This window comes from Pyrus communis, chromosome 14 (assembly GCF_041283825.1).
Source record: "Pyrus communis isolate YQ-2024b chromosome 14, ASM4128382v1, whole genome shotgun sequence".
NCBI classification, from domain to species: Eukaryota; Viridiplantae; Streptophyta; class Magnoliopsida; order Rosales; family Rosaceae; genus Pyrus; species Pyrus communis.
Window position 1 is genome coordinate 22,506,576 of NC_142578.1, and position 17,235 is coordinate 22,523,810.

The 17,235-nt window shown below is 37.0% G+C and overlaps 1 protein-coding gene and 2 long non-coding RNA genes across 6 annotated transcripts; all 3 read right to left on the reverse strand.

The window, feature by feature from the left end:
• Nucleotides 1–6,187: 6,187 nt before the first annotated feature.
• On the reverse strand, nt 6,188–7,868 carry LOC148691408 (uncharacterized). The gene is made up of 2 exons (XR_015955901.1): nt 7,121–7,868; nt 6,188–6,992 (listed from the first exon to the last, which is right to left on the reverse strand). It is a non-coding gene; the product is annotated as an uncharacterized LOC148691408 (long non-coding RNA).
• A 1,690-nt stretch (nt 7,869–9,558) lies between these two features.
• LOC137713545 (uncharacterized) lies at nt 9,559–12,559 on the reverse strand. 4 transcript variants are annotated; one of them, XR_015955411.1, is made up of 4 exons: nt 12,146–12,545; nt 11,184–11,262; nt 10,701–10,732; nt 9,559–10,022 (listed from the first exon to the last, which is right to left on the reverse strand). It is a non-coding gene; the product is annotated as an uncharacterized LOC137713545 (long non-coding RNA). The 4 variants fall into 4 exon arrangements; XR_015955409.1 differs by having other exon boundaries at nt 10,701–11,262; nt 12,146–12,559; XR_015955410.1 differs by lacking the exon at nt 12,146–12,545 and having other exon boundaries at nt 11,184–11,571.
• A 397-nt stretch (nt 12,560–12,956) lies between these two features.
• LOC137713948 (dirigent protein 22) lies at nt 12,957–13,697 on the reverse strand. Its single transcript, XM_068453310.2, has one exon. It carries the CDS (start codon nt 13,624–13,626, stop codon nt 13,078–13,080), a length of 549 nt encoding a protein of 182 aa, XP_068309411.2. The 5' UTR covers nt 13,627–13,697; the 3' UTR covers nt 12,957–13,077.
• Between the last annotated feature and the right edge of the window lie 3,538 nt (nt 13,698–17,235).

Below are 17,235 nucleotides of genomic sequence, written 5' to 3' on the forward strand. Positions count from 1 at the left end.
TGCTTAAAAACACTTAAAAACAGCAAGGAACAAGTCTCTAAGTCAAGGGTGATAAAATCCCACGAATTTGCATCAAAAACACTTAGTTACCCCCCCCCCCCCCCCCCACACTTAAATCAAACATTGTCCTCAATGTTTCAAGCATAAACTCACAGAAAACAATTAAACAACAATGAACTAAACATGGCAAAGATGGTAAAAATAAGTGCAGCAAAGAGAAGGGTTTAGAAACTCAAATCTGGTTGTTAGAGCAATTCCTAGATTTCCTTATTTGAATGCATGGGTTGCCTCCCACGAAGCGCTTGCTTTAACGTCTTGCAGCCGGACGAGGCTTCCATTCAAACTTCCCTAGGTCCCACGACATGGAATTGATCCTTGAATGGAAGGTGATACTTGAAGTGAACCGGCATTGGTTTGAATTCTAGTGTAGGTGCCTGATTCATCAAAATCAGCAAGTTAGTATAAAATGTAATGGAATTTGGAGAAGATGACTTACTTGTTTTGTCCGACAAGAACTCAATGACAAACACCACTCCTTTGAAAGTTTCAGGGATATTGGACTTGGCCAGATTGCATGTGATGGTTATGACTTGTCCAATGTCATCAAATTCAACTTCTTTGGGTTTTGTGGTTTCAAATATGTCCTCTTTGATGCCTTCTACATCTTCTCCAGCCACTACCTTCTCTTGAATCATTCTTCTTGGTGTACAAAGTCCTTTGAAGAATTCAACACCATCTAAAACTTGCTGTGTTGCACCAAGAATTGGAATAGGATTTTGCACCTTTGGGGAGGCTTCCACGATGTCCTTTTTACTCTCTTCTTGGTTGGGAATCAAAAACCTGCTAGGAAAAGGGACATTGGGTGGAATAACATCACAATAACATGGAATTGGGACGTCCTTACTTGTGGTGGGTGGTTTAGAGGGCTTAGGGGGCTGCGGCAAGGGTTGTTCTACCCTTGTCGTGTGCATGTCTTCTTCCTCCTCCTCAATTAGCAGCTCCTCATCCACTTCTAGGCTATGTTTGGACATTTTTAGGTCAGCTCCAACCTCCATAGCACTTCCCAAAGTGATAGCATTATGGATTTCAAAATCTTCCTTCGAGTTTTCAATAGTTGAGTTGGAGAGTTCACTTTGCTCTTGAATTTGTTTCATGAACTCCATAATCTGCCCAATTTGCTCCTCCAATTTACCCAACTTCTTGTCTTGATTTTGTTTGTCCTGCGTCAAAGAGGTTAGTAATTGAAAATTTTTATCATTATCCATGGACATACTTGAACTTGATTGGAATTGTTGTGGGGGAGGTTGTGGTGGCTGCATAGGTGTTGTATAGAACTCCTCATATGGTTGCCAATATGCTTCTTGTTGAGCCTCCTTGGCTTGATTTTGTGACCCCTGCACCAAAGAATTTAATTCATTAAGAATTTGATTATAATCTATTGACGAACTTGAATTTAATTGAGCATATTGCATATGAAGTTGTGGTGGCTGCATAGGTCTTGAATAGAACTCCTCATATGGCTGCCAATATGCTTCACGTTGAACTTGTTGAGCTTCCCACCACATAGAGTTTGAATGATCCCTCCAATCTCTTTGTGGACATTGATTGGCTTGAAATCCTTGCCTATATGAAGCACCAAATGTAGGGACACTCTGCATTGTGGTCCTTTCGGCATACGGCGACAATTGAGAAGTAAGATTTGCCAATTGAGCTTGAATGCTAGCAAAATCCATATCTTACTTCTCTAGTACCTAAAATCAAAGAAAGAGAACTAAATCAAATATCAAAAGTAACAACAAACAAAGAAAACAACACTAAGTTAGAAACTAAAACGAAAATAACTAAACCAAAAAGAAAAGAACCAAGGGATTAGCAAAGTTGCTAATCCCCGGCAACGGCGCCAAAAATTTGATGCGAAATATATTAAGCACACAAATTAAACCCTCTTCTGACAATTGTAGCAAAGTATGTAAGTAGGGATCGTTCAAAACCGGGGATTAGGAGGGATTGCTAAACTCTTGAAAACTGACCTAAGAACTCCAAAACAAAGTTAAAAACACTAATTTGGACTCAAAGAATGAAAAACCAAAGTTAAAACACTAAAACAAAACAAAAACTCAAAACAGCAACTAGAAGACTCAAAACTGCCTAAAAACCTCTTTCTGGGCAGTTTTGAGCACCTACACTAATTTGGACGAAATTGGTTGAAAACTTGACTCAAAACACTTAAAAACATGAACCAAAATAATTTCTAACTAAATTGAGACTTCAAAGTAAAGGGGGATTTGATTTGGACGAAATTAAAGTTGAGAAAACAGATTGCAAAGTAAAACTGATTTTGAAACGTTTTTGGGGTTTTTAATGGATGATGAACTAGTTAGGGGTTCTTTCTCCACACATGACAAGTATGCAAATGACTCGATTTCCAGTTATTCCTTCATAGAATTATGAATGACAATGCCCCAAATTAACCGTGACATCACTAGTTAATTCTCAAGTTTTCCTTGTGTTATTGAATTGGATGACATCATACGACAACCCAAAGCATTCTTCAAAAGTTCCTTACATGACATCATAATAAAGATACAATCAAAGATCATTACATTCAATGAAAACTATAAGCATTGACAAAGCACTTGTGACTATGACATCATGACACTTATGCTAGGAATTGAACTTAACGCGATTGTGACTAGCAACCTTCACTACTTGTGAATATAAGTGTGTGACAATTATGTGAAACAAACTTATATTCTAGCATCATATTCATGCAAGCCAATTAAGTGTCGACCCCTAATTAACAAACACAAATACGTTATTACTCGCACAGTTAAGCCAATTGCATTCACGATTCAAGAACTCATAACTGGAATTTATCAAATCAACTTGCACACATAGTTATGGCTTCGAAATCACCCCTAACCAATAGGGGTTTAGCCACTCATGTTCATAGCAAAATGAAAGGAAAATAAATTAAACATTGAAATCATAAAACGAATTACACCTAGAATGCACCAACGACGAAGCTTGAGCATCCAAGAATCTTTCCTTCTTTCTCCTTGCTACGGCACAAAGGTGGATGGGATGGTTGGGATGTGTTTTAGGATCAGGGATTATGGAATTGGATGGAGGATAGGCACGGCAAGGTGTAGTGTTTGGCTGGAATTGTGTTTTTAGGATTTTAGGATGTGTAGAGTGGTGTGGCTGGATGAATGGACGAAAATTGGGTGAATGAGTGATCCCCCCTTAGTGCCTTGCTGCAAAGCCTTATTTATAGGGCTAGGAAAGGTAGGAGACAAGGTAGGACGGCTAGGACAAGGTAGGACGGCTAGGAGACAAGGTAGGACGGCTAGGACAAGGTAGGACGGCTAGGAGACAAGGTAGGACGGCTAGGAGACAAGGTAGGACTTAGGCACCATGTGTTAATAGATAAAGCCTTCTAGAAATAAGGTTTTTAGGCCCACTTGCAGCTCCCTAACTGAATTCAAGCCTTCAAATTCGTCCATCCTCATGCCTCCATGCTTGCACTATCCAATCTTGGCCTAAAAATGCTCTAGAATGCTCCAAATTGCTTCTTTTTGCATACTTTGACACTAAAACCTGAAAATTGCACGAAAATAACTTTAAACACTATAATTAACATAGTTTAGCTAATTAAATGCAAGAAAACAAGCTAACTAAGTCGTATAAATATGCTCCTATCAAAGTCTACACCAACGACACCTACTTAATTACGGCGGAAGACGGATTGAAGATCGATCCCATCAATGGCAGATTCTTGAAGATCAATCACGTTACAAACATATATATATATATGGCCCAAAAGATCAAAGTCGTCCCCTGCTTGCAAAGAATAGGCCTTATAGAATAAAGGACGCATGAAGGAATTTGCTAGGTGACTGCCTTCTCTTCTTCCCGTTCGCAGCAATGGCTTTCTCTCATCTGCAAGCAACTCACTCGTGACGACTCGTGCCTCGTCTCCACTGCAACCAAACTCCCACAATAGCATGGAGAACTGTAAAGGTTGAAGAGATGGAAAGCAACTCACCCTTGCGGTTCAAACCTGCACTCGAAGCCACTCTTTTTGTCCAGCACTGAGTTCAACAGGCGGCAGACGCAGAGAACACAGTGCAGTGAGGAAGCAGTACAATGCAGTCGGGATGCGAGACAGCAAGCAGGTGCAGTGACCATGCGGTGCCCTATACGTGTGTGTACGTGTATGAATATATAATGGTCTCAACAGTTGTAAATTCAACTAGTCTGTATGTAGTGCGGTGACTGTGCAGTCCTGCATATGCATAATGATTTCCCAAGTGTCACTGACCCGCATAAGCAAAAGAAGGACGGTGACTATGCAAACAATGATCTGCATGCAGAGAAAAATGTAGTGCATCGACTGTGCAAGTAAAAAATAATCCGCATGCGGTGCAACGAGAAAGCCCATCGAGGAACCCAGCAGTGTCAATCTACCATACTCATCATCGAAACATACATACACACACATACACACAAAAATAAGATGCACGCTACTATTAGCAAGTCAAAAGCAAGAGTATCTCATAGCATGTCTTCTCTCTGTCTTTTTCTCCGTTCTTGTTCTTCCCTGCAGGACAAGGAGAAAAAGAGCAATTAGTCGGCACTTGGAATCAAGCTTCCCGTCAGGAACCGACTGCTTCTTGTTCTTCCCTGCAGGACAAGGAGAAAAAGAGCAATTAGTCGGCACTTGGAATCAAGCTTCCCGTCAGGAACCGACTGCCTGGAACCCCTTCCCTGATTGCTTACCTAGCATCGCTCTCAAGTACTCATCTTCAACTACTGATGTACTTCCAAAAAAGATACTAGATGTCTGGAGAACAGATAAGGCAAGCAAAAAATGATACATCGAAGCATGTGGCGACAAGCGCAACAAATACATGTACTGATTCATCCGCTACTTCTTCAAAAACAAAAGTATCTCATATTATCAGGGTTGAAAGCATAGGTATCTCATATCATGTTTTTTCCCTGTCTTTCCCTTTGCCTTTGCTCTTGCCTGTAAGACAAGGAGAAAGAAAGCGATCAGTTGGAACCTGAAATCAAACTTCCAATCTGGAACTGATTGCCCGGAACCTTTGCATGGTTTCTTACCTAGCATTGCTCTCGAGTGCTCGTCTTCAGTTGTTGGTGGGTCTCTAATTTCCTCAACAAATACTCCAAGGACAGTTGATATGAAGTTGGCACTTTACACTGAAGCTGCCAAGCATGGATGAGTCGCTAAGAAGTGATGCTCTGAATGACCATTTAAATGCAAAAGGTTACGCACCACTTCTGCTATACAAAAGAAACAAGCAGAGAAGAATGCAGCATAATGAGCTGTAACAAATCATTATAGCACGATGTCCTTCTCTGCAGAACCGCATAATCCAAACGGATGAGTTTAAGTCAAATCCAAGCTCGACATCATTGCTTTAATCGAAGAGCTCGAGAAGCCTCGATGGCCCTTGAAGAAATCACAAGTCCGATTCAAAATCAAGTGTCCACCACCCTTGAATCAAATTCAGCTCCACATAAAAGGAGTAAATTCAGACATTTGGTACAAGTCTGGCAGAAGAAACCCCCAGCCCAGTTCAAGAATAAGCCTGTGAAAAGTCAACAATTGGAGGAAACCAGAAAATCCTCTAACCTAGTTCAAGATCAAAGCTGTGGAAAGTCAACAAACGCAACAAAATACGTGCCAATTCATCCACTACCAAAGCCAAAGATCATCTACCATGTGAAGCTCCTTGTGGTCCAATTATATTCAAGATCAAGCCTCGACGGCCCTTGAAGAAATTTCAAACAAAATTCAAGAACAAGCCTCAACGGCACTTGAAGAAAACTTTCAGCCCAATTCAAGATCAAGCCTCAGCGGCCCTTGAAGAAATTTCCAGTCTATTTCAGGATCAAGCCTTAAAGGCCTTTGGATCAACATCTACATTAAGGAACTTCCAAACGCATCTCCTACATGTGACAAACACATGTATACGACGCACCTTGAAGTGGGGGCATTTGTAAACATCGAAATTTTGGTGAAATAAATGTTGACCAATAATTAAAATTTCAACATTTACGTATCACATAAATTTTACACGTATCATGTAACTTAACAAAAAATTGAACAAAATCAGAAAAGTCATCAAATAGGACATATGTCAACACCTGGCATAAATGATTTATTTCATTTGAATATTATATTCAAAATTAGGCCTTGAAAATTTCTATAAACAGAAGTCAATTTCATTCATTTCACTACACCAATTCACATCACACCAAAATCTTGAAGCTTTGAAACTCTAAAGCTCTCAAGCAAATGCCGAAGGATCAAGAAAGCCCTCTTCGTTCTTCGTCAAGTCCTCCTACAAGATCAAACCCTGATGGCCCTTAAAGAAAGTGTTCATCGTTCATCATCCGTTCATCCTAAGATCAAGCCTTAACGGCCCTTTGGATCAACAATATCAACAAATCCACACATCCGTTCTTCAAGATCAAGCCCAAAAGCCCTTGAAGATCTATTCATCCTCAACCCTCAAGATCAAGCCCTGAAGGCCTTTGAAGAAACTTCCATCAACTTTCAAGATCAAGCCTCGAAGACCCTTGAAGAAACTTCCCTCAACCTTCAAGATCAAGCCCTGAAGGCTCTTGAAGAAACTTCCAACCGTTCATCCAAGATCAAGCCTCGACGGCCCTTGGGTCAACAAAACATCCACTAATCTACATCTTACGGAGATCGAATCAGAAGATCAAACTATGAAGAGATTGTAACCCCGAATCATTAATACAAAATATTATTTTGTACACGTGTTCTTGTCTCGTTTCATCGTAGGAAAATTCGTGTTTACAATGGGTTACCAAGATTTATTCAAGCTTAAGTTATTTAATGAAATTGAGGGAACATCTTTAATTTACTAATCATATGATGGCCCTGCACTACTTAAGTAGAGAAAATGGAAGCTGCGATCAAACCAACAAAACAACTACAATAGTATTAGAACAAATACAATAAAAATTTAAAATACAAGAGGAAAGTTCCAAAATTTGAGTGAGAATATAGAGATTCAAATTCAAAACCCTAACCCTAAAATCAGTCCAAATATATGCATACCAATTTCTAAGCCATAAAGTGAGAAGGGCTAGCAAATGCAAACCACCCTGCAACCCAATCGTCATCCACCATCATTCATAAGAGAGAATAAGCATAGGGGTAGTTTTTGAACAAGAAAAATATTACGGCGACAAATTGTTATCAAGGGCTCATTAATAAAGGAATATCCAAAAAAACAGATACAAATGAAATCAAACTTACCTGACCAAAAAAAAAGGAATATTCATCCAAATGTAAACTCTTCCTATTGGCTAGCGAAGCGATGAGATTCGACAGAGTGATGGACAGGCGGATCAACAAAATGAGCGGCAAATGTGAGAAAGAGAGTGAAACCAAGGCCGAATTTATAAGGTTTTCAACGAAATTGGGGAAAATTGCTACAAAAACAAAGCTTTTGATGGCAGTTTTGAAGAGGTTCTGGTGCGCAGAGTCCCATCTCCACTGAGTTGGCTCGGAGGAGGATAAAGGGTTATTTTGGCATCTGCAGAGGGACGAATCGGGAAACGTGAAGCAGGTTTGACAGGAAGTATGAACAGGGGTGGTAGTGGGGACTTGGGATTGGAGTAGATTGGAAACCACCGTGAGAGAGAGAGAAAAAGAGAGATGACAGAAATTAACAAACTGAAAACGGGGAAGGGAAGATAAAGTGGAAGAGATGGGCACGGAGAAGGCAGAGAGCACGCAAAGTGGATTTGTCAAATTTCAAAGATTGTTTAAAATTTTGTAAAATTTGGTGTCCCGCCTTCTCTAATTTTTTTTTTTTTTTTTTTTTAATTATGAATGATTTTACCACATGTTATGCCTGTGGTAGATAATAAAAAGGCGTTGTGGATATTAACCATATTAACCATGAGCATCAAGTGTGGTGGCTTAGTATATTTACAACATGCAACTTTCGGATGATCATTAATTACTATTTTACCATGGACTAAAATTTGTTTTTGATAAAAAATTGTTATTCACCACATGCTCATTATACCCGTGATAAATTTGTATTTTTTACAACGGACTCTTAATGGCCGTGATAAAATGGTCGTCGTAGATGAGTTACTCTATTGATTTAATTTTTTCCCAGAGTTATATTGCGCAATATATATGTTATTTTGGTTAACTTTTGTTTGAACGTAGAGAGATTGGATGGCGGTACTAGAGGAATAGTGAGTATGCTTTGTAACCATTCTTTCCAATGTCCCTGCATTTCAATATGGACTTATTTATCAAGTGAGTTAGTTTTCCTGTCTGGGAAATTTCGGTGAATCCCAGGGTTCACGTAACATGTGGTGTGGAAGGTTATTTTTGCATCCAGTGCAAGAAAGCAATATTCCCATGTATTATTTACTTGATGAGCTATGGCGATGTCTTAATTAACTTTCATCCAGCACAAACAGAATATTATAGAGAATTTTTTTTCCAAAAAAAGATATATAGGCAGAAGGCCATGCTGTTAGGCATTGGAAAACATTGCTATATGCTTCATTTGGACAGGCAGGCAGCAGATGTGGGATTATGTTGGTGATGCTTATGCTCACCGCCTGAACCAAGCGAAAGTTGATGGCGAAGTAATAACTGGTAGGGGGTTGCGATGCATGTAATAACTGGGATTTTGTTGGTGATACTTTATTTGACTGGGAGGGGGTTGCGATGCATGTAAATGAAGTGACGATTCTTGGAATTGGCGGAGCCCGCAAAGTTGAAATTGTGTACTTTAGCTAGCTCTATGCATCTTTTTCGTTTTATTCGCATGACTGATCTTTAGATGTTAACGAGTATAACCGACTTCTTGCAAGTCAGCTTGAGACTCAAAGACAAGTAGGCTGTCAACGAACCCCACCCTTCATGCCTTCTGTGTGCTCTTACTTTTCCTTTTACCCTAATGTACGGTCATTCAGTAGACTACAGACTTTGTTTTGATGTATGTATACCATGTTAGTACTATGAACCTCAACTTATGGAGGCCAAAAGTACGACGGAAAGTTCAGTTTCCAAAGCAGTAGAGAAAGCTCTAAATTCCAAGATGCGGGTTTTTTCAAGCGAAACTGGAGAAATGTCTGGTGGAAAAAATGGTGTTGCAGATGTGAGTTTCTGTTGTAATGTACTCCTCTTCACGTTATATTTACTTTGGATTTTGGCATAGGAATGTTGTGTTCATGCGATTTTATTTTATTTTATTTTATTTTTTGCGTGTGTTTCTTTCTTAGATCAACCGTAATCTCATCAAAGACGAAACCTGGCACCGAAAGTTGAAGCAAATTGAAGAGAGGTACGTACGTACTTCCTCTTCATAGTTGAATGATCAATTCTTCCCGTTTGAATGCTAACAGTTTTAGTTAGGACCATGAAGGTAATAATATGGGGTTCAGAATCTGAAATGTGAAATCTAGAGAGGCACTAGAATTTGTACCCGCACGTTGCTGCGGGATTGAAAACTATATGAAAGATTATGCAATTTCAATCTTCATAAACAATGTTTGAGTCAAAAACTAAGTTACCAATGCCAATGCAAATTATACACAACCTCATCATGAATGAAACAAATTTAAATATCAAAAGAGAAACCTATTTCGTCTATTAAAAATATTATGAAGTTCTTTGGATACGAAAAAACACAAATTGCTTCCTATCCAAAAACATTAATGGGAAATGTTGTTTACTGCAACACTAAAAGTTGTCCTTTGCTATGTTGGTCATTAAGGAAGCATCCCAGGCAAGGGAAAAAAAATTGAAATAAATTTATAGATAGTAGAATTATATCATGAACAAAATAAAGAGATGACCTTATTTTGTGTTTCTGTGTGCAGAAAGAAGTCTGATTTTGTAAGAAAATGGAGATGACCTTCTCTGGCAATTCTATCGGATGCGATCAAACTTTTGTGTGTTTTCAACTTGCCTTGCAACCAAGTTTCTACAAAAAACAGATCGAATTCAAGAAAGTAATTAGACCAAGGCATAAGAGATTATAAGAAAAAGTATAGAAAATATAAACTACATATACCACTTATTATACTACTTTGTATTCCGAAAACACCTAAAAATATATCGATTTCTAGTGAATAGTTTGTTTCCAATTAATTCCACTTTAGTTTCTTTCAAACCCTTCAACTTATCCTTGACTTTTTTTTCTTTAACAGCATCATAATTAAGAGTTAGCTTCCGTCAAATCCTTCAACCAATCCCACCCATACCTGTCTAACCCTTCATAATCCCAATTTTACTCTCTTAAGCCCTCTAACCTATCCTTGACTTTGTTTTTACAGCTCTTTCATTTAAAAGCTTATTTTCTCTACAAAATCATAATAGTTTCTGTCTTACATCACATTTTAAACTCTTGATAACATTAATTTCCATCTCAAATCAGAATGAACCTCCAACGTTAGAAATATGAGTAAAAAAATGTTTAGTAAAAGAATTTGCCAATTCTAATTAAGAACTGTTAATCAAACTATAAAAGCAACAAATGAGTTTTTCCAACTTCAAACATAGAACCAACATCGATAATCCAATTGGAAATGGAATAGACCAAACAGACCATGAAGATTACACAATCACAAGATGATATATTTGAAGGAGAAGAGTTCATTACATAGTGTGATGCCAGCCGATCAGCAGCAGAAACTGAGAAGAGTGAAGAACTTGGCCTCAAATTTTCTCCACAATAATTGAAAAAATAAATAAACTTAACATGCAGAAATGATGCTGTTATTTTCTCCAGACAATAAACATCATCCCTTAAAATTTTTAAAATAATGTAAGTGCATTTCATTCATATTTCTATTCACATCATAAACGTAAACCTCAAAACACAACTCACAGAACAACTTTTCTTACTAAACCCTAGAACACATTTTAAAATTTTTAAAATAGTTCTCATTTTTTGTTTTCTTTGCTAAATTCATTCGTTTCTTAAATTTAAATTCAGTTTATAAATTTTCACATCAATATTTAGAAAGTAATTTTTTATGTAATCATTTAAAATATGTTGTATAAAACATACTTATTGCTTCCACTTAAGAATATTGATAACACAAAATGAATTAAATTGGGAGGTTAAAGTAAGTTCTCTTACCAAATAACTAAAGCCAAATTGACACAGAAGCATATCAACGTTGAATCGTCACAGGTACACCATTAGCAACGTTTCTTTACTGATTCAAACATAAACATGAATCAATTAAAAGCATTAAAAATGAAATAACATTTCAATTCTTTGCTAATTCATTCATGCGTTTCTTAAATTTAATTCAGTTTATAAATTTTCACATCAATCTTTAGAAAGTAATTTTTTATGTAATTATTTAAAATATGCCGTATAAAACATACTTATTGCTTCCACTTAAGAAAACTGATTACACAAAATGAATTAAACCTCGAAGTAGTTCTCCTAATGAATTTTCAAAACAACGATACAGTACAGAAGAGAAGATTGACAAAATGAAGACTTCTCCTATTGTAGTTCTCCTAATGTAGACTTCTCCTATTGTTCTTCGTACATTGGGATATACATATGTACATAATAATTACACACACACACACACACATGTATATATTTATAGCAGGGAAGATGATGAAAGAGGATTCTTTTATCGATCAGTGACATTCTGCTAATTCTGTAGAATTAAAACGTCGGAAATGAATCCGAGTAAGGAAATATAGTATTGGCGAATCCAAGATCAGCGGCCTCGGAGAGTTAGTTCCAGCGCATATTCGGATATCCGAAAATGGGACCTGCAGGGGGTGTTTGTGAAAAAACACATTTGTGAAAAAACACAGGGAAGAAGAAATCAAAACTAAAACCAGAAAATCCAGAACAATCAAAACAAAAACCCTCAAGAAAAACCCACACAAAAACGAAGAAAGTCAGAGAACCCAGAGCAAGATTAGAATTTGGAAGAAACCTCATTTGAGAAAAGCCCACAAAGATGAAGAAAAGTAGCATCAAGATTGAAAGTAGAGCAATCAGAACAAAACCCATATGAGAAATAGCCACAAAGATGAAGAAAAAAAAGAATCTTGGGGTTTGGGATATACCTAATGAAGCAGTCATGGAAGAAGAGGCGCATCAGTTGGGCAGAGACATTCTTTTGGTGGGAGTAAATATGCGCCATCGTCGACCCTCACAATGGTCTCAGTTTCTAGGCAAGTCTCACGATAGAAATCGTATTCAAGATCCAATTGACCTCCATCATTCATCTCCTCCATGATGAAATCTTGGTCGCCATCGGAATAAGCCAGAGAAACTAGATTGACCAGCGGTTCTTGCCAGTGCTAGATCAATTTAAGATAATGGCACAAAGGACTTATGTGCTTATTAGTCGCACTGTATTCTTTCCTATCTGTATATTTCATCATTTAAACACCTTGATTAATATAGTTGTAGGTGACAAAGCTGACAAAGTAGCCATTGTCTATGGAACTTGAGGCTATGAAGTTTGAGCGCGTAACACATTCGAGCGGTTTTGAGCCTATTCAAGGCTTTGTAATGTTTGAGCAAACTTTGCTAATACCCCTTCCACATAATTGCATACTTAACGGAACTCGGATGGAGTTCACAAAAACATGGTAAAATGAATGAAATATGAGTTTTAAGAGATTAAGGAACCACTTTTCAATTACAAGAAATAAAGCAAAACTTAAATTTTGTTTCAGGACAAAAACTTCCCACCCACCACACAACAAAAAGAAAAAAAAAAAAAAAAAGTAGGATGGATTATTTCGAACCATTCAACATTCATATCGTATAGGAAAATGGTTCTGACACATTCGTTTTTTTTCTTTCTATATACTTATGTTTATTTATTCTTTTTAGTTTATTTTTCAATCGAAATTGAAATGCTAGAAATAAAGAAGCGAAGAAATCATTTCGACCTAACATGGCTATACACCAAAAAGCAAAACCCCACCACTCCACCTACTACACTTTGACCGAAGACAACATTGTGGAGATGAGAAAAGCAGACAAGTCAATAATGGAAGACAAACACATCATATTCAACAAGAGCATCCCCACTGGTTGCATTAAACGTGACAGTCTTCGCCTGAACATACCCGCGAGCCAGCCGGAAAACCCCACTTCCGCCGATTACCGGCATCTCTCTCACAGCTTCAACCACGGAGTTTCGACCCAGCACACTGAGACTGCTCCCATTATAATTCCCTTCATAAAATACGAAGTTCATGGCCATCAACAAAGCATCTTCACTCTGTGAGGCTGACCCGTATAACCCCTGTGCTCTCCCCACAAGTTTGGAGCTCCTTGTGGGGCCTACGGTTAGCGGGTCGTCGAACATGGCTATAGAGCCGAATAGGGTTGGAGATTTTTTGGAGATGGGTGTTTGGGCAACCCAGACGGCAGCAGGGTTTGGACCGCTGACTATGTCATGGAAGTAGAAATGGAGGTGGCTTAGCTTCTCTTGGTTTTTGATCCCTAGGGTTGTAGAGAAAAGAACAGTGAAGGAAAATATGAGTAGGGTAGATGTAAGAACTGGGAGGGTTTGGGAAGTTTTGGCCATGCTGGAAATGAATTTGGAATTGCAGGTTTCGAATATGTTGTGTTTCTGACTTTATGGTTTATATACAATTACAATCGAGCATAATTTGTTTAGTGTGAGATTTGAATACAGGGTAGTGCAAGGAAACTAAATTTGGAAAATAAATTTACAAACTAAATGATGTGTCATTAATAAAAATGAGCACGTTTATCAACGTTTAAGTAATAAACCAATCATCAACTTTTATATTTTTTAATTTTCAATATTTAGTTTACGAATTTATTCTTCAGCATTACTCTCGAATATATTGTCGAAGGAAGAGGACGTGTAAATTGAACGAAAGCAGGTGTGGTGGCATTGTCATGATGACATTGTGGGTGCGACAGCTGAAGAATTATTATGAATGGAATCTTATGGTATTATTTGGAATAATGAAATAAATTAATATACCAAACAATTTTTTTTATCATTAATATTTTCATTTGAAAATAATTTATTTTCACGTTTTTCAGATCCACATAATGGGTTTGCTTTTTTGAAAATTCTTCATGTAATCGGTCACCATGAAGTATATGTTCTAGTTTGATTAATTGTATATTTCCTTTTTAATTATAATTTGATTAAAACCCCCAATATTACTAATGACGGGGAAAATATAACATACCCAATTTTAATCAAATTTCAATGACATTCCATAATACTTTCACTTTCCTCCCCATTCTATTATAAATTAGAGTAAACCAACATATAATTAAATAAACTTTTTGGAAAGTGATTGTCACACATCCATTTTATAATCTTACACTCCTCTTGACTGTTGATTCCGTTTGATTTATTCAATCTGATGGTCATAAATAAAGAGATGTGTGAGAAACTAAAATGGTATGTAAAAATCACTTCTTGAACTCTTTAATTAATTAACGTGATATTTATATATTATTTACAACTTATCTGATACAAAAACTTTGTTTCCCTAACACTTTCCTATAATTTTGTAATCTTCATCACATGATTGAACCCTAAACCCTGTTGGTAACCTCTTTTTGTGACAAGGCACAAAAATCTGAGTCATCATCTGGGTTAGGGTCATCAATAGGTCATCCCCTCTGGGGGTCGAGTTCAGGGAACCCACTATGATACCATGTACATTTCAAACCATTTATTTTGGTATGTCAAACAACAAGCAAATAAAGGATATGATATATTGAGACTTAATACACGTCAACTTAATATTGGTTTAATAAAGTGAATTAATATAATTAATTCTTAGAGTTGGTTACAAACTCTCTAAAACGAATGGCAACTGTCTCCACAACAGGAAAAGCAGTTGCATCGTATACAATGTTGCAATTCCAGTTTCATCATCAATTCATGATCTCAATAACGAATCTGAAACATTGGCTTATACATCTCAACATGTTAATGAATTGGAACCCTAGATAGTTTCACATCCACCAACAATAGTGACGGAAGCAGCATCCACATCTTTCCACGACCCTCCACCTATGTTGAGAAAATCCGCAAGAAACAAGAAATCTGCCATACCTAGTGATTATATGTGTTATATGCAAGAAGTTGAATATGACATAGGTGGCCATGATGATCCTGTAACTTGTAAACAAGCAATTAAGAGTTCACAAAGTGCTCATTGGGAAGTTGCAATGATAGAAGAGTTGGATTCAATGGCAAAGAATGATGTTTGGTCCTTGGTTGAAGGTTCTCCTTAAACGAATTGGTTACAAATGGGTGTTTAAAACAAAACGTGATGCACAAGGACGAGTTAAAAGGTTTAAGGCCAAACTTGTGGCTAAAGGTTTTACACAAAGGGAAGCTGTTGATTATATTGAAACTTTTTCACCTGTGTCTACCAAGGATTCATTTCAAGTTATCATGGCCCTCACAGCTCATTTTGACTTAGAGTTGCACCAAATGGATGTCAAAACTACATTTCTCAATGGCAGTCTTGATGAAGACATCAACATGAAGCAATCACTAGGATTTGTTGAAAGGGGGAAGGAGAACCGGGTATCTAAACTCAACAAGTCTATTTATGGACTAAAACAAGCTTCTATGCAATGGTATAAAAGGTTTAATCAAGTTGTGCAATCATTTGGATTTGTGGAAAACAAGATTGATAACTGCATTTACATGAAACAGCATAAGTCCTATTTCATATTTATGGTTCTTGATGATGATGACATACTCTTGGCAAGTTCAAATATTCAATTGTTAAATTAGACTAAGGAAATGTTGTCCAACCGTTTTGATATGAAAGATTTGGGTGAAGCCTACTATGTTTTAAGCATTGAGATTGTGAGGAGTAGGATGAAAAGAATGTTCTAGTTGTCTCAAAAGAATTACATTGGTCGTGTTCTCAAAAGGTCTAACATGGAGAATTGCAGTAGTGGTGATGTTCCCATTGTCAAAGGTGACAAGTTTTCTCTATCACAAAATCTAATAACTGTCACTGATCATGGCATCCAAGCTATAAAGGACAAGTCATATGCCTCCCTAGTTGGTAAGGTGATGTATGCACAAGTTTGCACTAGGAATGATTTGGCTTTTGCACTGATTGTGTTGGGTACATTTCAATCAAATCCTAGTATAGCTTATTAGAATGCAGGTAAAAAGGTATTGAGGTACTCGAAGAAGACACAAGTTTATGTTTTGGGTTTTCATCGAGTTGAGAATTTGGAAGTAATATGTTATAGTGATGTTGATCTAGTTGATTGCATAGATGATAGAATGTCAACCAATAGGTATATATTCATATTAGCCGGTGGTGCAGTTTTATGGAGAAGTCGAAAACAAACCACTATAGTAGGTTCAACAATGGAGTCAGAATACATAGGTTGTTTTGAAGCAATGAGAGAAGCTATATGGTTACGAAATCTGATTTATGACATGAAGATAATGAGAAGTGTTGAAAGCCCAATTAAGGTTTTATGTGACAATACTTCAGCGATGTTCTTTGCCAAAAATAATAGAAGATCATAACCCTCAAGACTCATGTAAATTAATTATTTGAAGCTCCAAGATGAAACCAAAAAAAGGAGAGTTAATGGAGTGTATTGGTACTTAGCACATGATTGCGGATCCATTGACAAAAGCCTTACATTTAACAGCATTTCAAATGCTTTTGCCAAATATGGGTATGCATGCAATCACGGATAATGTTTGAATGTGAGAGTAAGATAATTTTTCACCATCTTATGTATATGTTTTGATTAGAAATTGTGCTTATTAAGTTTGCAAGATGATTTACATGACAATGTAATTCACTTGTAAAAGCTCAAGTCCAGTCAAGTTCGTTTTTATGTTTTGTAATTTTGTGCAAAAATATGGAATAAAGAATGACATCTGCAACGTCATTAGGTCAAGCAATGTGGGAGTCATACAAGTATATGATTTGACTCTCATCTAAAGTTTTTTTAAGTTCAATTCTACTTGGGTTTGATTAGTTTGTCATGTTAGAACACTAATACTATATAACTTTGTATTAAGTTGTCTGAAGTTCAACTAATAAATCATTGAATTCAATTGGAAGGTTATTATGTTCATCATGATTAAGTAATCACTATTTACTTGTTAGATATAATATTGGTTGATAGTTTGATTACACTCAAGTGG

Excerpts from the sequence above, each read along its gene's own strand:
- LOC137713948 (XM_068453310.2), bottom strand. The coding sequence starts at position 13,626 with ATGGCCAAAACTTCCCAAACCCTCCCAGTTCTTACATCTACCCTACTC.